The 25453-nt window shown below is 50.2% G+C and overlaps 3 protein-coding genes and 1 long non-coding RNA gene across 5 annotated transcripts in view; 3 read left to right on the forward strand and 1 right to left on the reverse strand.

The window, feature by feature from the left end:
- Positions 1-179: 179 nt before the first annotated feature.
- Fam98c (family with sequence similarity 98 member C) lies at positions 180-2904 on the forward strand (the record flags this gene model as incomplete). The annotated part of the gene is made up of 5 exons (XM_033765986.1): positions 180-479; positions 727-804; positions 897-1013; positions 1716-1883; positions 2549-2904. Coding segments are annotated over 5 exons (813 nt in total), but the record flags the coding sequence as incomplete, so codon positions are not given.
- Positions 2905-3865: 961 nt separating this feature from the next.
- On the reverse strand, positions 3866-16757 carry Rasgrp4 (RAS guanyl releasing protein 4). Of its 2 annotated transcripts, XM_010632818.3 has the most exons (17): positions 16621-16757; positions 13851-14035; positions 13212-13317; positions 13025-13087; positions 12391-12522; positions 12142-12295; positions 10875-11048; positions 9835-9951; positions 9050-9325; positions 6875-6955; positions 6695-6799; positions 6445-6563; positions 6203-6347; positions 5447-5483; positions 5229-5363; positions 5011-5123; positions 3866-4296 (listed from the first exon to the last, which is right to left on the reverse strand). In XM_010632818.3, exons 1-16 carry the CDS (start codon positions 16641-16643, stop codon positions 5023-5025), a joined length of 1953 nt encoding a protein of 650 aa, XP_010631120.1. In that variant the 5' UTR covers positions 16644-16757; the 3' UTR covers positions 3866-4296; positions 5011-5022. The 2 variants fall into 2 exon arrangements, with proteins under 2 accessions (XP_010631120.1, XP_010631121.1); XM_010632819.1 differs by lacking the exons at positions 3866-4296; positions 5011-5123 and having other exon boundaries at positions 5246-5363; positions 6187-6347.
- Positions 7082-8981, forward strand: LOC117286868. Its single transcript, XR_004518005.1, has 3 exons — positions 7082-7174; positions 8107-8217; positions 8926-8981. It is a non-coding gene; the product is annotated as an uncharacterized LOC117286868 (long non-coding RNA).
- A 6444-nt stretch (positions 16758-23201) lies between the features above and the next one.
- Ryr1 (ryanodine receptor 1) overlaps positions 23202-25453 on the forward strand; it is a 123215-nt gene continuing 120963 nt past the window's right edge. Inside the window, exon 1 of the mRNA XM_010632870.3 lies at positions 23202-23358. Coding sequence (XP_010631172.1) covers positions 23311-23358 — 48 coding nt within the window. The 5' untranslated portion in view covers positions 23202-23310. The remainder of the gene's footprint in view (positions 23359-25453) is intronic.

Genomic DNA, 25453 nt, shown 5'->3' on the forward strand with positions numbered 1-25453 from the left:
GAGGCGGGCCAGAGGGTCCGAGGTGGGTGGGGTCAAAATTGGGGCGGGCTCAGGGTTAGAATTTTTGTGAGTCAGCTCAAAAGGGTTGAATTAGATGGAGCGGGGCCGGTGGTTCCGAAGTGGGCGGGAGTCGAATTCCCAAGTGGAGGCAGGTTCTCCAGTGGTGATGCTTATTTTGGAGGCGGAGCCTGGGCTCTCGGTGGGCAGGATTAGAAAGTGGTGAAGTAGCAGCCTTCCCAGGGCACCTGCAAAGATTGCTTTCCATATGTTTAGGCTTTCTTTGCTCAGAGCTCCAGGCTGCCCGCCTCTTGCGCTTGCAACCCTCTCTGGGCTGCAGTCCTGTACTACGCCTTGTGAAAGGAACAAAGGAAGGAGCTGACATGGTCCAGGAACTGGTCCTTACCCTCCAAGCCCTGGGACTACCCAGACCTCTGCTGGGGACCCCTGCCAGCCAGCTACTGCGGGAATTACACGCCAAGGTAGCCAGTTCCCTCACTACTCCACTTTGCTTGGGAAGAAGATGCTTTCTCCAGAAGCTGCTGTAGCAGGAGTGCCCAGCCGCCAGGGTGTTTTTTTGTTATTGTTTTGTTTGTTTGTTTGTTTTGTTTTAGCTGCGGCTACCATTCTTATTTTTGTGGCCTGTGTCCTCAGGGGTGAGGGGAACTGGGACCCATGAAGCTTTCTATCCTGCTTCTGCCTCACTTGACCTCTGACTTCTCCCATCAGATCTCTGAGCTGCTGCCTTCCCTGCCCGCAGGGTCCATGCAGCCCCTCCTCAGCTACCCACTGGATACACCCCGATGGGTAAGATTGTATATGGCTGTATGTGAACACTGTTCTGGTCCAGAGAAGGGGGTGAGAGGTACCCTTGGCCTGACTGAGTCCTTTTTTGCCAGCAAGCCCTGGAGTCTCTGTCCCAAAGCCTGAAAGATCAGTACTGCTGCCGCCGCTGCCTTCTGCTCAAGCGCCTGGACCTGACAACGTCTGCTTTCCACTGGACTGATCGGGCAGAGGTGCGAGCAGAGGACCTTGGCAGGAGCAGGAAGGCCCAGCTGTGGGGGCCACAGCTGCAAGGAGGAGGAATGAGGGCCAGGAATATTACCTCTTCGAGGCTCTGAGGCACAGGCCATTTTAGACACTTGTAAGGTTTATGGCTTCTGTAATCTCAAGGCCTCTAAGAAATTCTAGCTCTGAGCTGGGAGTGCCGTTAGTACTCGCCATACCCCTTTGGAGCAATGTGGGCAGTAAGGCTATCTTAGCCATGACAAAATATCTGAGACTGGATACTTTATAAGGAAAAGAGGTTTACCTTGGCTTATCAGTTTGGAGAGTGAAAAGTCCAAGCTCAGGCACCCTGATCTGGTGAGGGTCTCATGATGTGTCACAACACAGTGAATGACGTCACAGTAAGCATATGTGTAAGAGTAGTTAATGCGGAAGTAACACCTGGTTCTCTTAGTAGCTAGTCCAGGCCAGTAAGACCTAACCCACTCTGGCTATAATGGCATTAATCCCTTCCAGAGGTGACACATTCATGACCTAATTAGCTCCCCCGCTTAAAGGTTCCACCAGTTCTCAATGCCATTATGCTGGGGACCAAGCTTCTAGCACACGACCCTTTGGAGAACGAATCACGTCCAAAGCATACAGTGGGGAAGATGATAGGTCCCAGCTGGGGAGGGCTCTTGTGTCTTCTCTATGTGCCCTTCTCCCAGGCCCAGGGAAAGGCCATGAAAGCAGTGCTGCGCCCACTTCGAGAGGTCCTTACCCCAGAATCTGATGTCTCCATTGCACATGTTCTGGCTGCCCGAGCTGACCTTTCTCGCCTGGTTCCGGCCGCCAGTGTGGCAGCCCGCCGAGGGACCTGCTGTGCCATCAACAAGGTGGGCACTAGGGGCGGGGAAGGGCCTGGTCTTCATATTGGTCTTAAGCCACGCTTGTCCTTTCCTCTCCTGATTCCTGCTCCCATGTTCTCCCTGCTTCCTGGCCTCTGGACTCACCACCCATAGTCTACCCACTTCATAAGACAGCTAGAAGGAACTTTCAAACAGTTCCCTAGTTCCACACCCTTCTGTGGCTCCCCAGTGCTTTGAAAGCAAAGAACAGCTGTATGGGTCATCACCCACCTCTCCAGCTTGGGTTTTAACTCCTTCCCCATCACCTCACCCTGACTGCTGTATTGCTTCTTAACCATGCTTTAAAATGGAAATACCGTGTGTTTTAATAAGTATTTAGTCTCATACCTCTGCCTAAGCAGTCTTAAACTTGTGCACAAATGGATGGGTACTTAGGAAAAGAATACTAGTTTGCTATAAATGTTATACAAAGCCCACAATTTCGCCATCACCCCCCCTTCATTTCCCTCCTGCTGAGGCCCTTGAAGTCCCACCTGAAAGTTCCATTTGTGTACCTTCCGCCAGTCCCACCGCGGTGCACACATGGTCAACATTTGCCTTTCCTTCTTCAGCCTCAGGCTGTTCCCTTTGCTCTCTGGCCCCTTTACCAAAGGTATATTTCTTTGTGAAGCTCAAGTCTAATCAACCTTCAGGTACTTATGGGAGACGTGCCAGACCGAGGGGGCCGCCCAAGCGAGTTGGAGGCGCCCATGCCCACCTGGCGGAGCCGGAGAGAAGATGGAGGAGGGTGGAAGGCAGGCCACCAGCACTGGGGCCAGAAGAAGAAGAAAAAGAAGAAGTAAAAGTAGAGGAGGGTGAGGGCATCCATCATGAGATGCCGATGCCATTGGTAATCTGACGAGTCAGTTTGAAGGTTTCCCTTGGCACCTGGCACCCAAGCCCCTCTCCTCTATTCCAGATGTCGTGTATCCACCCACTACTCAACACTGGAACCGTGTTCTCTGGAAAATAAATTTAATTTTCGATGGCAATAGTGGCCTGTCCCTGTGGGAGCCAGGTCGGAGAGGCATGGGTTTGTGGAAGGGAGGGGAGGGAGTCTCTGCCCTGGGTCTGGTCAGGTCCCTGCCCCACTGACTCTACAAAGTCTTTTGTTCTTCAGCAACACGTCTGTGTGTGAGTATTGGGAAGGACATATTCAGATGTGGGACAGGACTTAGCACGTTTCCACCCTGGGCCATCCCTGCTTTAGGCATTGGAGATACAGCAGTGGAAGACACAGATAAAAGTCCCCCACACACTTGGAGCTGATATTTCTGGTAAGGAGGGGCAGACACCAAACAAGAAACAGGTGAGATATATAGTTTGAGGAGAAAAAGCACTGAAAAAAATAAAACAGGAAGGCAGGATTGGCAGTGGGGGGACCATGTCTTTGAATGTGGTCAGGAAGGCCTCACCAAGAGGATATCACTAGAACAAAGTGCCAGCAGGGAGCCCAGGGGCCTCATGGGAAGAGCATTCTAGCAGCGGGAACCACCAGTGCAAAGGTCCTGAGGTAGGATTATTTGGGGCATGTTCAAGGAACACAGGCCAATGGGGCTGAAGTAGGGTGAATGAGGGGGTGAGGGGTAGGAGGCAAGGTCAGAGATGATGAGGGTAGATAGTGTGGAGCCTTCGGGCCACAGGACTGGCTTTGCCCGAGTGAGAGGAGCCATTGGAGGGCTCTGAGCAGAGTTTGGATGGGACCTGATTCATGCTTAGAGACGGCTCCAGGCCCTTTCCAGCCTTCTCTGCTGTCTCAGCAAACCCAGTGTTCAGAACTCTGCCCACTCCAGCCCTGCCCCTTCTGACCCTCACCGGAGTCCATGCAGCACCTTGGCCTAGAGTTTCAAGTTTAGATGACCAGGATTTTTTGTTGGTTTGGTTTGGTTGCGGTTGTGTTTTTTTGAGACAGGGTCTCGCTATGTAGTTCAAGCTGGCCTTGAACTCATTGTGTAGCGCAGGCTGACCTCAAACTTGTGGTGACTCTCCTGCCTCGGCCTCTTGAATGCTGGATTACAGGTGTGCACCACTATACCCAGTGAGGACCGGGGTTTGAGTTCTGCTTCTCACCCTCAGGGCTCTGCCACTTTGGGCCAGTAGTTTAACCTCACCGTGCCTCTGTCTCCTCATCTGTGCAGTAGAGATTTAGGGAGTTGCTGAGATGATGCCTAAGTCTGCACATATCCAAAATGGAGCTACCAGATGCTAAGTATGGAAAATGGGAGTTCGTGTAGTAGCCACCATGATGCAAAAGAAGAAAACATTTGCAGAGTAAGACGATGATCACTTCATCAAAGGCAGTGTGGGTGTAGATATGGGTAGAGGGGAGGAGCCCAAGATGATGTCTAGGATTCCGGCTTGGAGGATGAGGTTCACGGTGGGATGGTCACCGGGCGGGGTCCTGGAAGGAGGAGGACAGGTGATGAAGGGTGAGAGATGACTCGGGGATAGTTACTGCCAGGAGTGGTACCTCACCCGGAGAGTGGCTGAGTGGGTGAAAGCATGTCACCTGTGGACTGGGTGTGTCTGTGTGCTTCACTTTTTTTCCCCACTGTGTAGCTCAGGCTGGCCTTTTAAAGTTGTGTTCCTTGTACCTCATCCTCCCAGGTGCTGGACTTACAGGTGTGGACCACCATGTCTAGCTTTTTTGTTGTTTTTTGAGACAGGGTCTCACTACGTAGTTGAGACTGACCTGGAACTCACTGTGTAGCCCAGGCTGGTCTCAAACTCACAGCGATCCTCCTGCCTCAGCCTCCCAGAGTGCTGGAATTACAGGCGTGAGCCACCACACCCAGCTAGTTTTTTTTTTTTTTTTTTTTTTTTAAACCAAATCTGAGAGTCTCTGCCTTTGAAGAGACCAATATTTATTGTAGGTCCTGATATAATTGGCCTTATTCTTGCCATCTGTCTGGTGTCCCCCTAAATCCTTTCCTGTTCTAGGGGTTACTCCTCCCCTCACATATTGAAACTTCTATTTTCCCATCAACATTAAAAGTTGGCCCATATCTATACTTTACAACCAAAGTAATTGAGGACTTTTACATGTTTTTACTTTGCTGTGATTCCCCAAATTTGTCTGGTTTCCATTTGGGAGTAGAGGGCAGTCCCAGCTCACCGTCTCTGGTTCTCAGGAAGGGTGTGGGGGCTCTGTCTGAGTCCAAGGAGGGCGAAGGTAGCACCTAGTCTCGGGTTCCAGGGACAGCGTGTAGGAGAGATTGTCCTCGGAGCCTGTTTGTAGAACGGTGGGTGGAAGGGATGTATGCATGAGGGGAGGGTGTCAGAAATAATCCCCATCCTCTGGCCCCTTCCCAGCACTGCTGGGCTCTGGCTCACCACAGCTGGTAGGGGGCGCTTGTGGTGGGGGGCTGGGGGTCTCCGAGGGCCCCGCATCGCCCTTGGCCCCTGGCCTCTTCTTACACTCTGCCTTCACTTGGTCCCTACAGTTCCGGTGGCAACACAGCCCACAGTCTGGGGGAAGAGAGGGGTTAGTACCCTCCAACCTTCAGCCTTCAGGTCCCCGAGCCCCTCTCACTCCAGGACACCCCGCTTACCCTGACAGCGGTAGCCATGCTTGCTGACACCCCAGAGCTGGGAAGAGAAAGCAGAAGCTTGAGGCTTGAGGGAGCGCTGTGCTCTGGGCTGGGCTGGGTGGGGGGGCAAAAGTATGGAAGCTGCCGAGCTTTTAAAATTTACAAGAATTTGATGATTTGACTTGAATGAAAGAAACTTAGAGATTACCTCGAGTTTGGGGAATCATGCAGGCTATTAGAATTTGTCAATTTGGGAGTTAACCAAATGCACGTTCTGTGCTCAGGGACTGTGTTTATTCCTCCTGTGGCGTCCACATGGGAGGTGCTCAGTCCAGACTCAGTGGTGAAGAATAAATGCGGGAAATAATCTGAGGTTTGTGCTCTGGTCTCTTTGGAGACTGGGAAACCCGTCCACAGTCCAGTTAGAGGATGCCTTGGTTTTGGTAATGTAAAGGCTTTGGATGATTTGGAGTCTAGAAATTTGGAGAAGGATTCTCTGTGGACACAGTCTACTCAGGTGTGCAGATGACACAGCATTTTGGAGATTACCCAGGGATTTTTAGGTATTATATATGGCTTGGCATTTGTCCAAGGTGGAGACTACTAGAAGGTAGAGATTATCCAGGTAGGAGGAATGTCCGGTGTTTAGGGTTTGTATGAAATGTACAGATTATTTGAGTGGGAGGGTGTTTCTGGAATTGGAGCTGGCCACTGTGAGGAGTTGGGATGTTTCAGGGGAGATGGGCTTGGAAGGCGCTAACAGGGCAGGGCGCTCACGAAGCCGCTGCAGCTGTGACAGAAGGCGGGCTTGCGGAAGGTGGCCTCCTGGAAAGTGTGCAAGAAGGCCGGGTCCAGCTTGGAGCAGATGACGGTGGCGCGGAGCAGGTACTCGGTCAGCTCCTCTCGGCTGAAGGAGCCACTCCTGTGGGTGGAGACCGCGCCTCAACAGGACTGGCACCTTCCTCCCGGCAGCCCCAGGGTCCTCATCTTAGGGGGAAGCAGGCGACAGGGCCACTTACTCCGGGCGAGGGGGTGGGTGAAGCCCACAGCAAGCAAAGGGGAAGTTGCCGGAGAGGCGTTCAAAGTCCTCCTGAGAGATGGTGCCACGGCCTTCAGGGTCATAGTTCTTGAACACGGACTTGAGAGGAGCAGGGAGGGGAGGGTGAGATCCAGTGCCCAGGCCCGTCCCCACAGCCCAGGTGCCCTCTGCCTCTCCAAAGCCACGCAGAAGGCTGCCTCCTTGCCCCCTCCCAGCCACAGTCCTCCTACCTCCACCAGCTGCTCCACGTGCCGCTCCAGGGTGACCCTGTCAGGCCTGGGCGTCACACCAGGTGCCCACTCCACCACCAGAAGCCCTCTAAAGGGGGGAGGCGGCTGGAGTAAGGACAGAGGGGCTTAGTTTGTGCTCAGGCTTGAGCAGGAGAATTAGAGATCAGGGGTCTGTCTCACCATACTCTTGGGACAGCGGGGCTCACGGGTGTAGGAAAGCTCGTAGATCTTGTCCTCCGTGTAGAAAAGATCCAGGGAGAGCTGGGGGTGGGCAGGTGTTACAGACCCTCCTGTGGCTATCTTGGACCCTGATGTGGTGCTGGGGATTGAGCCCAGAGCCTCTGCACTAAGCTATATCCCCACCCCTCTCGCCTCCCTTTTGCTTTTTTGAGACAGGGTCTTCCTATGTCACTAAACTGTCCAGATTGGGCTCGAACTCAGGACCCTCCTGACTTGGCCTCCCAGAGCACGGGGTTACTGGTATGTGCCACTCAGCCCAGTGCAATAGCCCCATATGCCCTTTCATCCTCTTTCCAAAAACTCCTCCAGAGACCCCTTAGGCTTTCTGTCCCCCACACTCCAGCCACACTCCACACTGCCCCTGCTTTATCCTAGTCTACAAAGGTGTCATTCTCACTGAGGCTTTTTTTTTTTTTTTTGGTACTGGGGATTGAACTTGGGTCCTTGCGCTTGCAAGGCAGGCCACAGAACCGCTGAGCTAAATCCCCAGCCCTCACTGAGGCCTTTTGATGTCCCTACTTAACACTGCAACCATGATCTCTTCCTGTGCACTTTTTTCTTGCCTTAGTTTTCTCTCTAACCCTTGTTGTCTAAAAGTAATAAGATGTAGTCACTTGATTTCATTGGCTGTCTCCCCCAAGAATATCAGCTTTACATAAGAGTAAGTTTTTTGGGGGATAGGTATGGAGCAGTGAACCCTAGGCCTCTGCACTGCAATACATTCTTATTCCCCTTTTTTATTTTCTGAGTCAGGGTCTCACTAAATCTCTTAAGTTGCCCAGGCTGTTCTGAAAATTGTGATCCTCCTGTCTCAGCCTCCCAGAGTGCTGGGACTATACATGTGCACAACCATATATGGGTTGATTTTTTTTTTTTTTTTGGTACTGGGGTTGGAACTTGGGACCTTGCATTTGCAAGGCAGGTGTGGCACCACCGAGGGAAATCCCTAGCCCACAGGTTAAATGTTTAATGAGGGCTACGTGGCCTTCACAATCTCTCATTGTAAAAGTCTTCGGGTAAAGAAGAGTTAGCTTCCTGAACTCAGTTTCAAGACTTAGTACAACTGTTAACGCATTAACACACATCCTATGAAGTTGATGTGTTTTGATTTAAACATTGTTTTTACTGCTGGGGATAGTAGGCAAATGACCTCACATGTCTCTGGGTCTCAGTTTTCCAGTCCGTTGAATGAGCACAAGAAGAGTCTAGTCTGTACCATGTGGGATTGTGAATTGGAATGAAGTGATCTGTGAAGAGTGTTTAATGCAGTGACTGGGCACACAGTAAGTGATCAGTAGCTGTTAGCTGTTTGCTTAGATTCCAAATACATCAGTGCTTGGGTTGGCATGACAACCTGGGAATCTGTAGATGGCTTGGGGGTGGTGCATACCTGTAATCCCAGCACTTGGAAGGCTGAGGCAAGAGAATTGCCATGAATATGAAGCTAGCCTGGGCCACATAGTGAGTTCAAGCTCAGCCTAAATTACAAAGCCAGATGCTGTGACAAAAAAAAAAAAAAAAACAGGGCGTGGTGGCACACACCTGTAATCCCAGTACATGGGAGGCTGAGGCAGGAGGATCATTGTGAGTTGGAGACCAGCCTGGGCTACATAGTGAGTTCTAGGTCAGTCTCAACTACATAGTGAGACCCTGTCTCAAAAAACCAAAAAAAAAAAAAAAAAAGGGCTGGGGATTTAGCTCAGTGGTTCTGCCACCTACCTCCCAAACACAAGGTCCCAAGTTCGATCCCTGTTACCAAAAACAAAACAAAAAAACACCACAGAACCTTGGTTCCAAGTGCATAGTCCTAGACTTAGAGCTCAGATCAGAGGATACTTGAGTCCTTGGAGGAACCACAGAAAAAGGACATTCACTTAAGCTCACTGAGCTCTACATTCTGTTTCAAGTTTTTTAATATATAAATTATATTATTGGTTGATTCTTCTCAACTGCCCTCTCAAGTGGCTTCTATTATTGTTTCCATTTTGCAGATGAGACTGAAGCTAAGGGGTCAAGTGACTTGCCTAGGGTGTGAGTTCCAGGACTGTCTGTCCAGGCCCTGCAGAGCCTCCCTGCCCAGGACCCTAACTCCCAGTCCCTCTGGGCTCCACTCACCGTGAGCAGATGAAGCAGGTCCTCGCTGGCGCTGCAGGGGGGCTGCTGTTTCTGGAGAGCAGCCAGCTCTTGCAGTCGCAGGTAGAGGCTGTTCAGCTTGGACAACTGCAGGCGGCCATCAGGCAACCTGTCAGGTTGTGCCTCCTGCAGGGATACCAGGTCCTTGAGGTGCACACCTAACACAGGCAACCGGAAGCCTGTGCAGCCAGCCCAGGTGTGGCGGTAGCAGGCGTAGTTGTTGTGGGAGGCAAGGAGCTTGGTGAGTTCCAGCAGGGCCTGTGTGGGAGGGGTGTGTTATGGGGAAAGCAGTTCTGTTTCTCTAGCCTCTTGGAGGGAAGGATCCTAGCAGCTTCCTCTGCGGGCTCAATGAGATCTTTCCATGCACATCTCCAGCCCATTTTCCTACCATCTCCTGACTTCAGTTACACACCAGGCTTCTTTCATTTTCTAGACACTTCCCACAACATCTAACCTCCCTCGGTGGCCCAAATGTTGGCATCTTTAGCTGGATGACAGCTGGCCACCTGGATGGCCAGGTGTCAGCATCTCTCTCATCCGTCTGCCTCCCAACCCCACTCAGGATTAGACCCATGAGGACAGAGAGGAGACAGTGCCATGTCAGGTGATAGGGAGGAGGAATCCTGCCTGGGGTTTGCAGGATTCAGAGGAGCCACGTCCTCAGGTGGTTCCAGAGCCTGGCAGGGATTGATGGGGGCTGGGACTTCAGTGTGGAGTTCAGGTCAACTGAGTACTTCATGACTTTGGAGAGTGAGGTGGGGGTTCACCTTGGTGCTGTCAGGGCTCAGGTGGGCGTAGGACTCCTTGAGTCTGGAGATGGCACTGTGACACAGGCCCCCAGTGACTGCCATCAGCGTGTTGAAATTCTGCAGCTGGTGGAGGCTCTAGGAAGGAAGGCGATGCCAGAGATGACAGGTGTCACCAAGGGCAGGTAAGGTGGAATTCAATGGCAGCAGCTGAGTCTTTCTCAGGTGTGGGTAGATGAGGGGCCATTGAAGACATGGGGCAAGACAGATGAGAGGTGCGTGTACCGGGCAGGAGGAGCAGTGTGAGGTTAGACAGGCAGCGTGGGGAGCTGGGTCGATATGGGGAACCAGGTGTGTTTGTCAGGTGTGGGAGGATTAGGGCGGATGTAGGGCGTTGGCCTTCTAGGGTCAGGCTGCTTCCCACAGCTGAGGAAAGTCGAGGCATGAGATGTGGGCGGAAGCTGGAAGCAGGCACAGGTGAATGGGTGAGTGACGTGGAGGGGTCAGGAGGACGCGAGACTGGCGCGGACGCGAGACCGGCTGGGGGAGGGGATTCCCTCAACCTTCCCTTTCCAAGTTTGAAGAGCGGAAATCGCCGTGGAGAGAGAGAAAGTGGGAGATGCTCAGACCATGGGGACCCCTAGCCGACGTCAGAACCCTCTGGTCCAGTGAGCGAAGGGCCCAGCAAGAGGAAGCAAAGTGACGAAGAGGACAGAGGAAGGGAGTGGCGCGCCGGGAAATATGCGAGGGGCGTGGCCCGGCCGCGAGGGCTTCCCTTTTCCCAGGAGGGAGGGGCGCGGAGAGGGGCGGGGCCGGGCCGGCCCGGGCTTTCGCGGGAGAAAGGCGGGCAGCGCCCCCACCGTGCCCAGGCGCCAATGGACCTCGGGATACAGCTTGGGAGACGACGTCAGGAGGGACTTAGTCAACTGCCTCATCTAGGGTCAAGGGCTGGGGAAGGGCGAGGCGGGCGAGTAGAACAAACGTCAGAGCAGGGGACAGTGGCCTCGGGGGAGCCTGGCGGTGAGGTTGCTAAAGCGAGCGGAAAGGCGGGGCGGCCTCACCTGCGCCACGTGAATGAACTTGTCCAGCACCTGCGCACGATGTGCAGGCCCGGGACGGCTCAGCACCATGACCTGCACCCAGCGGGACACGCTGTTGGTGAGACACACGGACGCCTCCAGGGCCGGGCAGCCCCGCACTGAGCCCTGTAAGACGTAGCCCCGCAGGTCCTGGGGCTGGGAGCAAGGTGGGCGTCAGCTGGGCCGTGACCCTCACACGCCAAGCCCCTAATTTCCCTAGCATTCAGGACCTCCTATGTCCTAGCCTGAGTGACCTTTGTCATGTCTCCCCTGAAGCTTCCAGCATGGTTCCCTCCCATCTAAGGAGAAATGTTTAAATAAAGTCAGCTACGCTTCCGAGCACTTTATCATATTAACTAATTTAATCCTCAAAACTCTACACGGCGACTAATACTGTGATTGTCATGTTAGAGATGAGGCAGTTGGGGCACAGAGAGGGTAAGTAATTTTCCCAGAGTCACACAGGCGTGAGTCAGGGCAGGAACCCAGTCTGTATGCTCTTAACTGCCTACCTGGCCAGTACACAGCCGGCAAAGGGAAGAACTTGAAACTAACTTCCGCTTGTTCTGCTCAACAGTATGCAATTCCATACCCACACCCCTGGTACCATCTCCACGTGTATTTGCACACACAGAATCAGGAAATTGTCACATTAGGGAACCAGATCCACACCTTCCCTTGGAACAGTAACATCCAAAGGGCGTTAGGAGACCCACACCTACACTGAGGCAGGTAACACTGACATTGGGTAGCTGAAGAATGGCCATTTCAAATGATTCTGTCAGGCCACACTGACTCTACATCGGCCCTGTTCTTGTTCCTTTTACAGAAAAGGAAACAGCAAACTGAAAGGCTTCTTGAGGAAATTAATAACTGATAAAATATTTTGAGCACTTACTACATGCCAGATGCTGCAACAAGCATTTATAAATGAGATTCTTAATCCTTCGGCCAGCCAGTGAAGCCTGACTTTTACAAATGAGGCCAGTGAGGTTGGGAAACTAGTTCTGAGACACCCAGGTAAGAAGGAACTGATGGAACTCCGCGCTCAGCTAGGTTTACTCATTTCCCCAGGTGTGACAGTTGCGGAGTTTAAGATCCCAGCTTTGAGTTTAGGCTGTAGCTGAGTGGTAAAGCGCAGGTTGGATCTTTAGCAACCGCTTCCCGCAGAAGATGCTGGCTGGATGCCCGTGTGGGGATCTCCCCACCCATCTCAGTCCATGTCCTGCTCAGGAAGGGGAGTCCTCACCGTGATAGCTTGAAAGGCCCGGAACTCCAGGTAAGTGAGGTGCTGAGCCAGCTCATCCGTCTTTAGGTGGTCAAAGAGCAAGGACACCTTGCACTTTTTGCCTAGGTTTGGGCTGCTCGTGGGAGGTGGGGGGCCAGGGCCACCAGGGCTCAGGCTGGGGGCCAAGAGGACAAAGAAGGTGCAGAGGTGAGGGTCTAGGGGTGTGGTGGGAGAGGAAAGGCTGGGGTAGGGAGCATGGGGCTGTCTCACAGGTTGGAGGTGTCTCCTAGGCTCTTCTGGGCTGAGTTGCCCTTCCGGGTCACGGTGGCCCAGAAACGCGCTATAACTTCTTCTAGCTGGGGGTCCTGGTGCACTGCCTCTGGGTGTCGGGTCAGCCAGTACCTGAGAGTGATTTTGAGATGAGTGGGTTGAGGCTGGGGTTGGGGAAGGTCTTTTCAAGGGGTCTTTTGGGCTGAGGAATCTCTAGATGCTGAGTTAGGGGTCTCTACATGTGTGCTTGGGTATCTGGAGGGGCAGTGGGTTGGGGAAATCTCGGGTAGGTCTGGGGGGTCTCAACACAGGCTGGGAGACATGGGGAGAGCTCTTAGAAATGGGGCTATTGGGAAGCGTGACAGTTGGTGAGATTTGGGGAGAATATTATGAGAGGGTCATAGGAGCTAGGCTGGGATATGTAGGAGGTGGAGGCTTGGGAGATCAGAGCTGGAGGACTTAGGGGATCTGGTGGGAGTTCTAAGGAGCAGAACTGGGAGGATCTTAGGTACTAAGCCAGGGGGAACTTGGAGGGAATTTTAGGGAATGCAGCTGGGGATCTCAGAGGTGTTTTTTGGGGGACAGCAGAATGGCAGTCTTGGTTCATGAGGGTGGGGTCTTGGCCCGGCCCTACCTGACCAGGTGACATATTTGCAGCTGCCTCAGCTCCTGTCTGTCCTCTGCAGCCTTTTGGTACTTGCGTTCTGGTCAAGGCTCTGTTGTTCAGCATCCAGACCTACCTGCTCCCCTGTCCCATCTCCCACGCTCTCAGGGTTCTGCCCTCCTCCCTCCATCCACAACTCCTGGCCCTGGGAGGATATGAGGTCAGCAGACGGGCAGCGAGGTCAGCAGAAGGCATCACCCAGCTGTGCATGGCCAGCACCATGTTGAGAACGTGGTCGCCGCGGCGCAGGCTGCCGGCTGAGTCTGGGGCGGCAGAAGGGGGTACTGTCAGAATGGCCCCTGGGCAACAGTGTCTGGTTCAAGTGGCAGCTCTATTGATGCCCTGCATGAACTCAGGAAAACAGCCTAATCTTGTACCTCAGTTTCCTTGTCTGTACCCTGCATGTGCCAACACCATGCCTGGCAAGTCTTGTTGAAGATGGAAATAGCGTCAGTTCTCATCTCAGGAGAAAAATAAATGCAGGTGTTTCTCAACGTAGCAATGGAGCTTTGGTTCAAGCCTCCCTTCAACCCAGGGCCCTTGCACTGAGCTATTTATCCAGCCTTTTTTAATCTTTAATTTTGAGACAGGGTCTCCCTAAGTCACTGAATTGCCTAGAATGAGCTTGAACTTGTGATCCTCCTGCCTCTGCCTCTCAGAATGCAGGGATGACAGGTGTGCCCACCACCAGGCCCAACTCACACACCCATTTTATACCCCCAAACTCAGGCAGAGTGGTGGGTATTTGTTGGGATGTTAGCTGTGGGGAGCTAGCTGGGGTGGTGGGGACACTCACCGAAGGACTGGATGCATTTCTCCAACAGCTCGTCTTCACTGCAGCTGCCCTCAGCCAGCATGCTCAGATTCATGGAAGCCATGGCCTTGCTGATTTCCTGGGGGCTGGGGCATGTCTTGTGGCGCCGGGCCTGTCGGGGCCGATCCTGCCCCTCTGCCTTCCGGAAGCATTCCTGGTGGGACTTCCTGTGGGAACACCCCCTAGAGAATTATGAGAGCTCCTTCCTTTATTGAGACAGGGTCTCACTTTGTAGTCCAGGCTGGCCTTGAACTCATGGCAATCCTCCTACCTCAGCCTCCCAAGTGCTGGAATTACAGGCGTGCTCTGTCACACCGGGCTGAGAGCCCCTTCTTTGAGCAAACCCCCAGAATTTCTCTTGTGCCCCAAGGAATCATAACTCCCCACAGGCAAAATCCCAGAATTATTCCTGATCTACCATGGACTCATTGGATAGCTCCAGGAAATTACAGAAGACCTTCCAAGGAATCACAAGAACTCCTTCTCCAGCCACTGCCCCAAATTCTGTCCTTAAGTAAGACATCACAGAAGAGACTTCCTGTTGTCAGGCCAGTGGGATTTGTTCTGACCTCCCAGGGAATCGAGGGGGAAGGGCCCTAGGATCACTCAGATCCTCCCGAGGGCCACTCATGTGAGGGTCGGCCTTCAGGCTGACTCCTGGCTCAGCCCTCCCGGAGCTGATTCCTGCAGGGAAGCCCCAGGGATTTATCTCTCCCCTCGGCTTCCCTCACCCTGCAGCAGGTGACACACCCTTCCCCCAAGTCAGCTAGCCCTTCACAGGCCCTGGAGTCCCTAATTTGGAGCCCAGAGAGGAAGTACCATTGTACAGTGTGGCCTCTTCAGGGCTCCTCAGAGCTAGGCGGGGTCCTTGGGGCTAAGGCAGCTTCAAGGAAAGTCTAAAAAGAACTTTCCCTCTGCCGGCTGCTCTCTGGGGCTCCTGCTTCAGGTGGGGAAAGAGGGTAATGGAGAAATGGGATAGAGGGAAGAGGAGGGAGGGAAGAAAGTAGTCAGACAGACAGACAAAAGTCAGAGTCAGACAAAAATGAGTTCAAAAATTTCTGCTGGCTATATGACATTTTGTGAGTCATTTGTTTCCTGGTCCTCGTTTTCCTTGCAGGAAAATGAAGGTCATCTTTGAACCTTCCCCAGGAATTTATTATAAACACCCATTGCCTGGCTTCTTGAAAGTGCTAGTAACAGGGTTGGTTTCTCTCCAGGCTGATTAAGTGTCCTAGAGGTCGGAAACCTAAACTTGGGGTACAGAAGAAAAAAGGAGGGGGCAGAGAAGAAGCCTGTGGCACTGAGGTGAAACCAGAAACAGGAAGACCCTCAGGACAAAGGCACTGCCATGTCCCCTGGTTCCTCCTAGGGGCTCAGTAGATTGGTATTGCAGATTGAAAAAATACGCTGAGTATAGTGATGCACGCTTGTGATCCTAGCACTCTGTGAGGGCTGAAGCAGCAGGATCACAAGTTCCAGCCCAGCCTGGGTAACTTAGCAAGACTGTGTCTCAAAATTAAAAATAAAAGAGGGCTGGAAGCCAGGCATGGTGGTGCACGCCTGTAATCCGAGCACTTGGGAGGCTGAGGCAGGAGGATAGCTGTGAGTTCAAGAGCAGCCTGGGCTACATAGTGAGTTCCAGGTCAGTCTCAACTACATAAGTGAGACCCTGTCTTCGAAAAACAAAAACAAAAAGGGCAGGAAATGTAGCTCAGTGGGAAGCCCTGGGTACTGAAAAAATAAAAATAAAATTGCAGCTACAGAGTACTGACTAGGTGTAAGGCAAGGGCAGAGCACTCTTCCTAGATCAGTTGTTCTCAAGGCACAGTCCCTACCCAGTACGAAGAGCATCACCTAGAAACTTGATTAAATCCACATTCCCCATCTAGCCCCGTCCCCACCTATAGGATCCAGAACTCGATGGGTAGTCCTGTCCAGCCACCTGCTTTATAAACTCTCAGCGTGGTTCTGCTACCTGCTCAGGTTTGAGCACCAGTGGTCTACACGGTTTTACTGAACACTCACAGGCCCTTCATCACAGGCTCTATGATCATTCTATTAACAGAAGAAGAAACTGAGACACAGAGCAGCTCAGTAATTTACCTAGTCACAGCCAGGAAATGAAACAGGCAGGATCCCACCACTGAACTACTGAATAGTATGGAGAGAGAAAAGCTTTGCTTCTCAGAATCATGCTGGGGGCACTGGGGGAAACGCCTAGTGGGCTCCTCTGAGGATAGGAGGGCAAGCTTGCCCAGGAGCCAGGAGCCCATCCCAGAACCCGCCAGCACAGGTAGCCACTTTGGTCCTTACCTACAGACTGGAGGTGCCTGGTAGTGTCTGCAGCAGGCCAGAGAGGTTTCAAAGGCAGGGAACCGTCTCACTCTGCCTCCACCTTCCTCTCTCCTGGGGTAGGGCCCTCAGGAGCCTAGAGTTTCCAGTCCACTGTAAGAGGGAGCCAGAAGACTCCAGGGAGGAAAGGGCCACCCAGCCCAGGGAGCTGGGATGGAGAAGGAACACAGGATAGCTCACACTCCAGAGAAGACCAGACACAGACATGCAGGTACAAGCAGCCGCAGCCCTGGCTGGCTCTGGATTCCCTGAAATATCTCATTGCCTGTACCTTCTCAGCCTGGTCCCAGAGAAGCTGAACATCCTACCCTCCTGGTTAGTATTTCCCCAATCTTTCCACACAGCCGGAGGCCCAGGAGCTTTGGAGGCTCCCTGCCTCTTTGGGGGAGGGTCCTCTCACCTTTTTATGTCTTTCCTATTCATGGTCCCAGGATGGGTGAGGGCGACCTTGCAGGAGTTGACTCAACTCCTCCCCACCGGGCCGAGGTTCCAGCTTCTCAGCCCCTTGGGAGCTGGGGCCTCCTCGGTGCTTGGGAAGGAAAGAGGAACTGCCCCTCCCCACCCACCCCCAGGCCAGGGGGAAGGAAGAGGCTGGGGAGAGACCAAAGGCTCCCCTCCCCCCACATGGGGATCCCTGCAGGCTGAGGTTTCCGGCACTGCTGCCCCCACCCCCTCGCCCAGTGCGGCTCTGCACTATCTCCCCATCTTTCTTGTCTCAAGACCCATCACTGTCATACTTCAATAAAAGCAATTTTTAAAAAGTATGACTAATATTTATGTGAAAACACATCCACGCTCAAAAGAAAAGTCTATATTTCTATAAGGACATATTCTTGTTATGAAGCACCAAGGTTGGACTGGAGACTCACAAGATGGAATACTTTATGCATTTCTTCTTCTGTTTCTTTTATTCCTGGCTTAGTTGTAAGGGTACCATTTGTACCCTGGAAAATATTTTCACTTTATTTCTTTGAATGTAATGCCCCCTTAGGTAGCACCTACTGTGAGCCATACACTGGTCTAAGAGCTTTTATTTTATTTTTTTAAGAGCTTTTAAAATATTAACTCAATGCACTGTTGTCATGATAAAAATATTGCAGGTAGAGGTAACCCATTCCCATTGCTCCCCTCAGGCAGAAGTGACCAAGATTATATGTAATAACCTAATGAGGTTTCCTCTGAACTATGCCTGTGCGTTTATCTACATGAATGTGCGGCTTTGAAAACCCACTTTTCTTTTGAGTATGTGTTTCTTTCTTTTACCTAAATGTGTCACACTTGGCATATTTTGGGGGTGGTGGTTTTGAGACAGGATCTCACTATGTAGCCCAGGCTGGTCTTGAACTCACAGTGATCCTCCTGCCTCAGCCTCCCGAGTGCTGGGATTACAGGCATGCGCCACGACACCTGGCACACTTGGCATATTTTTTAATTGAAGTACAAAGAAGGAACACACGTTGTGAAGTACTTAGGCTGGATTGTCACGAATTTAGCAAAGCCATTTGGCATTCATGTAAATGGAGGAATAGAACATTTTCATCTCCCATGTGTCCCCTTATTCCCTTTCCTAACACTACCTCCCACAAGTTACCACCAGCCTGGTGTCAAACAGTAGTTTTGTCTACTTTTAAGCTATGAATATGTAGACTCATGTATTGTGTCTGGCTTCTTTCATTTGGCATTGTGTCTTTTTGAGTCTTCTGTTGTTTTACTTGGTTATTATTTCTTCCTTTTTGCCATTGTGTAGTCCTTTTTATTGAGCATAGTTCACAAGAGCAGATATGTAGAAGGTATACAATATCAGTTTTTAAGATACATGTACATTGTGAAATGATTACTACAATCAAGGTAATTAGCATATCTGTCATCTCACATACTTATAGAAGTTCTTTTTTTTTGTATTGGGATTTGAACTCAGGACCTTGTGGTTGTCAGGCAGGCGTGGAGCCATTGAGCTGAATCCTTGGCCCATAGCTAAATCCCTGGCCCTAGAAATTAATACTTTTCTGTGCTTCAAAACATTTTATAGTAGTACAAATTAAAAAAATACTCTTCTGAAACAAAACTGGGGCATGGTGGTGCATGCCTGTAATCTCAGCACTCTAAGAGGCCTCTGGAGGCAAGAAGATTGTCGAGTTTCAGCCCAGCCTGGGCAGTGTACTGAGATCCTATCTCAAAATGAAAAATAAGGGCTGGGATGTAGCTCAGTTCAAAGACCCTGTTACCACAACAACAAAGAAAGAAAGAGACAAAAACTCTTAAATAAAAAGAAAAATAAGCTTAGCATCTCACTCCCAGAGACAGATTAAAGCAATGAAGAGAATAGCATTTTGGACAATGACTTTTTTTTTTTTTTTGTACCAGGGATCGAACTCAGGCCCTTGTGCTTGCAAAGCAGGTGGACAATTTCTTAATCTATACATTAGTGTGTTTTTAAAAATAAAAAATCAGCAATGCCATATATAGTCTTATAACCTGCTATTTCACTTCCCAGTGTGTAGGGACACATTTTCATCTTTAAAAAAATCGTGTCAACATCATGATCTCTTGATGATTTTTCTTTTTTTTTTTGAGACAGGGTGTTGCTCTGTAGTTCAGGCTGGCCTTGAGCTCACTATGTAGCCCAGGCTGGCCTCAAGCTCTTGGTAATCAATGCTTCTACCTCAGCCTCCCAAGTGCTGGGATTACAAGCATGCACCACCATGCCAGGTTTAATGATTTTATTAATAGCTTTTTCCCCAACCCCCCATTGCCTTCCCTTATTGTGTAGTCTTTTATTGTATGATAGTTCCGTGATGTACAGAGATCCATGATATACATCACTTTTTCTGTGATGGACAGTGGAGTTGTCCCCTTGGGGCTGTTATTACGAATAATGCCATGCTGAAGAGTATTTTGTTTCTTTAGAAAATTTTTTAATTATTTGTTTTTTGGCACCAGGAATCGAACTTGGGACCTTACGTTTGTGAGACAGACGGTGGAATCACTGAGCTAAATCCCCAGCATTTATTTTGTTTGTTTCTGTGGTGGTGCTGAGGATAGGACGACCCAGGGTCTTGTCCATGCTAATCAACTACACCCCAGACCTGCTGGGCATATCTGAGTACTTGGCTTTTAGTAAACATAAAAGGTGCAATTTATTTATTTATATTTGGTACTGGGGGTCAAACTCAGGACTTTTTACTTGCAAGGCAGGCTACAGAACCACTGAGCTAAATCCCCAGCCCTAAAGGGTACAGTTCTATAGCTTAGTACCCAAGTGTGGAATAAATGGGTCACAGTAGTATGATTCAGCCATACCTGATATGGTAACCAATTCAACCAAACAGCTCTCTCTGAGATATATTTTTGTTCTCTTCTTATTCTTGCTAAAGGAAATCATTTTGGGTTTTTCTTTTTCTTTCAACACCACAGCATTTAGAAAGGCATGGAGCTCATTCTGTTTAGAATACATACAGAGCATCTTGGCGTGGTAGTGCACACCTATAATTCCAGCACTTTGGGAGGCTGAGGCAGGGAGATTGGAAGTTAGAGCCCAGCTTGAGCAATTTAATGACTTTGTGAGACCCTGTCCTAAAATAAAAAATAAGTAAGGGCTGGGGATGTAGCTCACTGTGAAGACCCCTGGGTTCAATCCTGAGTACTGGTCAAAAAAAGTGTCCTGTGATGTACATAGTTTGAGAAGATCTTCCTTCCTGCCTCCTTTCCTCTCTCTCCCCAATCTGAAGCAGCTCTTCCAAGAAGTGCTGTCTGCCCCTCTTTCAGCCCCTCTTCTGCAGCGTCTGCTCCCCCTGAGTGGCTGATAGTGTGAGTCACTAGGCTCTAGGGACCCGGAAAACCCACAAGGAGGGGAATTGCAACAAGCTCTGCCTCTTGTATAAGGGGACATAAGGCTTTCAGGGCCCTCGGATGGTGTTATCAACAATGACAACACTGATGACTGCACAGGAAAAGATTTCTGATTCAAACTGCAAAAACCCACAGGGCAGAAAAATGATGCATTTGATAACAAATATGGCTTTTCTTTTAACAAGGATACCATGGGAGAAATATCAGATAACAGGAGGGGAAAAGGTATATGCAATGTTTAGGACCAATGCAAAAATATCTAGGGTGTCAAGGGAACCCCTGCAAGTCAGCAAGAAAGAAAAAACCCAGCAACTTCAATACAAAAGTGGACAAAGAGCACGAGCAGGCAACAAGGTGCACCAAAACTCTGAGACACCCGAGAAGATGGGAGAAATCACTAGCCGCTGCTGAGAGACACCAAAAGGACATTATAAGGACAGTGAGTCATCTCCTAGGTCTGGCAGAAATTAGAAGCTGGAAAAAGCCAAGTGCAGGTTAGGGATGTGGGGATCTGAGCCCTCCTGCAGTGACAGTGGGCAGCCACCCCCAGGGGCACTCGGCACCACTTAGGCAAACCATGCTTGGGTCAGGAGCTGCCATCCGCTCCTGAGTGCATGCCCAAAGCTTTCCCCCTCAGCTCCACGAGGGGGCGCTATTTTCAGGGAGCTGGGAGCGGGGACACCTGGGTGCCCACCCACGGGGCAGTGCCTGAATAAATAAAAGGCGTTTATCACCAAGAAGTCCTACAAAGCCACCCCTGCTGCCAACCAGGTGTCCACACTGCCACACTATCAAACACATAGTGATGATAGAAATGATCATCTTATGATATAATATAATATCTTATGATATAATTCACAGTGATACAGAATAATTTAAAATTCTATATAAAAATGTAAGGAAAATAGTCAATATATAATTACACATATGATATACAAGATATGACAAATTGTTTTGAGACAAATTTGTATTGGGCTGCATAATTATTTTAGCAGAAATAACCTATTACATAACACAAAATTATAATTTGAGACAATTGTATTGGGCTGCATAATTATTTTAGCAGAAATATGTAACCTATTACATAACACAAAATTATACAATTCAAAAATATAGTACAAACTTATGTGCTATTTAATACAATTGTATTAGCGTCAATGTTTAACTCTGAAACACTTAGCAATCTATTATACATTAAATAACACTTCATGATTTCACTGAACTATAGGTTATTTTATATAACTTAGTATATATACTACATGCTAACAATAATTTTAATAGACTCCTGTATTAATCAGTTACTATATGATAGCTGCTAATTGATTTCCTCATAGAATCTTCTTTACAACACCGTAAGGACTCTTCCATATTAGCCCAGTTGATAGCTAAATCCCAAAGTCATCTCCCTGCCTGGCACTAGGGTGCAGGAGTGTGTGGTCCCTGCTCTGGGCCTGTGGAGTCCTCAGCCGCCAGTTTTAGGACACTGCCATGGCCCTCCTGCCTGAGCTCCCCAGAGCATAGTGCATTCAGGGAGCCAGCGGTGTGCACCAGAACAGAGTCTCCAGCTTCTTTCCTCAGTTTACAGAGCCTAGGGTGCTCACTGCATAAAAGAGTAGCTTGGCTAGCCGCAGACAGGGCAAGGAGGAAAGGGGAGGAAAGAACCCTGGGAATTCAAAGTTGGGGGTGGAGTCTGGCCTTGGCAGTGGGTTTTTGTTATGATTAGAAGATTTTATGCAAATATCCCCGTAGTAGTAAAGAATAATGGTTAAGAACCCTAAATCGGGTGTGGTGGCCCAAGCCTGTAATCCCAGCACTCAGGAAGTTGAGGCAGGGAGATCACTGCAAATTCAAGGCCAACCTGGGCTATGTAGTGAGTTCAAGGCAACCTGAACTACCTAGTGAGACCCTGTCTCAAAATCAAACCAAACCAGACGAAACCAAACCAAACACAAACGAGCACAGCTAGAGGATGTACTTCACAAGATTGTTGTGAGGACTAATGATTTATTTGGGTTATGTCCTTAAAACTATACAGGTAGAGAGGGCCAAGAATGTAGCTCAGCAGCACAGAACTTGCCTGGCAAGTGTGAGGCCCTGAGTTCGATTCCCAGTACAAAATAAAAACAGAAGCAAAAACAAAAACAAAAGCAACAACAACAAAAACGACACAGTAGAGACCACATTTTATTTTCTTCTCTAAACAAAGTGAATAGTAGCAGGAATATGAGAATTAAGTGAGAGGGTATAAAATGATATTAGCTTGGCTTCTGAAATGCAACAGGTGAACAAAAGGCATCTGCTATGATTACTCCCGCTCCATCATTAATGATGAATGTTATCATATGATAAATGTCATCATTAATGATGGCAATAATAATAATAGCAACTTTCACACAGTATTTACCACATGCAGGCACTGTTTCAAGCACAGTAAATAAAGTCTCTCGTTTGACTCCCAACAGCCCTGTGAAGTAAGTACCATGAATACTTCCCTTGCCAGATGAGGAAACCAAGGCACGGAGAAGCTGAGTAACTTGTCGAAGGTAGCCAAGTGAGTGGCAAAGCTGGGATTCAGAGCCAGCCTGTCTGTCTCAGAGGCCTTGTTCTCATCACCCTTTCTTTCTTTTTCTATACTGGGGATTAAATCCAGGCCCTTGACACTGGGCTACACCCCCAGCCCCTTAAGTATTTTTTTTTTCTTTTTAAAATTTTTGAGATGGGGTCTCCCCAAGTCGCTAAGTTGCTCAGGCTGGTCTCGAACTTGGGACCCTCTTGCCTCAGCCCACCAGAATGCTGGAATCACAGGTGTGAGGTCAGAAGACAGGAGGGAGCATTCTGGCTGTGCTGTGTGACATCCAGCAAGGGCTTCCCAGCGCATTCTCAGTTTGTCCTCTGAGAAACGGCACCACGATAGCACCTTGCTCTCCTTGTGGGGGAGAGAAAGTGCAACTACCCTGCAGACACCGCCTCTCAGCCCGTACACCTTTTCCGAAGAGTTGTGGGTTGTGGGCGGAGCTCTAGGGGCGTGGTCTTGGCATCATGGCCCAATGAGCGTCTGGAGGCGGAGACCTCTTTCCATCTCAGTCCAGCACGCGTATCCGCCACCTCGCAATTCCATCTACCTCGCCGGTGCCTCGGGTGCCCAGAGGGCTCTGACAGCCCGCCCCCAGCCCACCGCCCTGCCTGCCGCCCCTCCTGCCGTTCCCCGACCTCAACCCCGGCATCTCGAGCCTCGACCCCCATGGGTGACGGAGGAGAGGGCGAGGATGAGGTCCAGTTCCTCCGGACGGTGCGTACCTCTGGGTTAGCAGTCTCTGGGGCTACTTCTCGGGTCTGTCTGAGTTACTGTCTCTGAATGTCTCTGTCTTGCTTGGTGCGGTTTCTGAGGTTCGAAATCTTTTTCTTTGTCACTATGTGTGACTGTCACTTTGTCTCCCTCTCTCTCTTTTGGGGGGAGGTCTTCTTTCTCACCACAGAGAATTAGCAGGATTTGGGACTACAGAACAGGGAGGGGGGATCTTCAGCCACTTTGTCTTCTGACAGCAGCTACTTGTCCCTGACAACAGGGGCCACTGAAGGAGCACCCCCTCCTGCTACCCTGGAAGCAGGCACTTTGGGAAGGTGGTTCTAATTCCTGGGCTTAATTTAGCTGTTCCCAGCCCCCACCTCAGCCCTCATTCCTTCTTACTCCAGGCTCTGACCTATTTAAATTCTTGGGAAGTGGGCTGGGGTGGGCCGGAGGACACTACTCCTCTCAACTCCCAGCCTTTGGAGGTCTCCTGGGGGGAGAGGGGTGTCGCTTGAGTTGTGGGTCTTTTCTTCCCCCTTAGTTTTGGGAAGGATGATTGAATATGTCTGTTAAGGGTCTCTGAGGGACCACAGATGGTGCCTCTCCCTGTCTGTCTCTTTGTCGTCTCTGTGTCTCTGTCTTGCTCTCCATCTGTCTTGTTTCTTGGCTTCAGGCATTGTGAGTTTTGCTGTCTCTCTAGTTCTGTCTCTGCCCCATCTCTGATCCCCTGCTGGGGGCAGGGTTGGGAATTGGAACAACAGGTGTCTCTCCCAGAATAGCCTTCTTTGCTGGGCCCTGGGCAGGGGACAGGGAGGCAAATGAGGTGGGGGAGGGGCTGCCCAGCTCCCAGTCTTCCCGTTGTCCTCTCCCCGTGGCTCAGCCTGGTAAGGGTGTGCATATGGGGAAGTGAGGGTATGGGGAGATGTTCTCTCCTTTGCGCCAGGTCTGCTGACCCTGCACTGCCCCTCTCCTCCCGTCCCAGACCCTGAGTCCATGTAGGAAATGCTGACACAGCATTCCAGACCCAGAATAGGACCCTGGTGAGCCGGGTCCGGTTTCCTGGGAGGAGGAACAAACAGCTGGGGCTGGTAGTGAAGGAAGGGGACAGCTGGATATGAAGCCACCAGAAAGAGTTTTGCCCAGCCCCGGCCTCTTAGCAGACACCATGGGTTGGGCGTCCCATGGCCCTAATAAGACCATGGCTGTGACCACCAACCCCTGAGCACTCACTCCGCACCAGGCCCAGTGCCCAGGGCCTCAGCCTGCTGAAGCGTCTAATTATATTCATGCTGCCCTATCTCCTGAGGTAGGGCCCTATCTTTATCTCCCTGCGAGATCTGAAGGAAACCAAGCCTGAAGAGGTAGAATCACTTGTCCAAGGTCAAGCTAGAAAGTGGCATCTCTGGATGCCCCTGGGACCCAGTCCTCCTGTTTTTACCAGACTGCCCAAGGTATCCAGTGTTAGGGTTCAGAGGCACTCTTGGCCCCAGACTGGGTCTGTTTTTCTGATTATTACCTAAGTCAGGGGGTACTTTTCTCAACCTTTTTAATACTGTCCCACCAGCAAGAAACACATTCTGCATTGCAAGCTAGCACATGCACATATGCATAGATAGTAGGAAAATATCAGCTTCATTGAGGTGTCATTGACGTGCAAAGAATTATATTGCTTTAGGTGTCATATAATTCATTAAGTTTTGAAAAATAGTTCAAACTCATGTAACCACTATTATAATCAGGGCACAGAACATTTCCTTCACCCCAAAAGATCCATCTTGCTCTTTCCAGCAACCACCCTGCCTATCTGCTTTATATCATTAGAGGTTCCTTTAGTCACTTCTAGAGTTTCATACATATTGTATGTGCATTTATCTTTCTGGTATTGCTTAGCCTTTTTTTTTTTGTACAGGCAGTTGAACCCCAGGACCTTTGCATTGAGCCCTTTTTAATTTTGATACAGGGTCTTACTAAGTCATTAAGTTGCCCAGGGTTGGGCTCAAACATGTGATCTCCCTACCTCAGCCTCCTAGAGTGCTCAGCATAATAATAATAATAATAATAATAATAATAATAATAATAATAATAATTATTATTA

Source organism: Fukomys damarensis, unplaced genomic scaffold (assembly GCF_012274545.1).
Source record: "Fukomys damarensis isolate Sample0158 unplaced genomic scaffold, DMR_v1.0_HiC HiC_scaffold_19, whole genome shotgun sequence".
NCBI lineage: Eukaryota > Metazoa > Chordata > Mammalia > Rodentia > Bathyergidae > Fukomys > Fukomys damarensis.

Bases quoted from the DNA above. Each gene is read 5' to 3' on its own strand.
- Rasgrp4 (XM_010632818.3), bottom strand. From the start codon at position 16,643: ATGAATAGGAAAGACATAAAAAG. The intron at 13,318-13,850 runs GTGAGTGTCCCC...CTGCCGCCCCAG, and splicing joins GAAATGCATCCAGTCCTTCG to ACTCAGCCGGCAGCCTGCGC. The intron at 9,326-9,834 runs GTGAACCCCCAC...CCTCCCACACAG, and splicing joins TGAGCCCTGACAGCACCAAG to GCCCTGCTGGAACTCACCAA.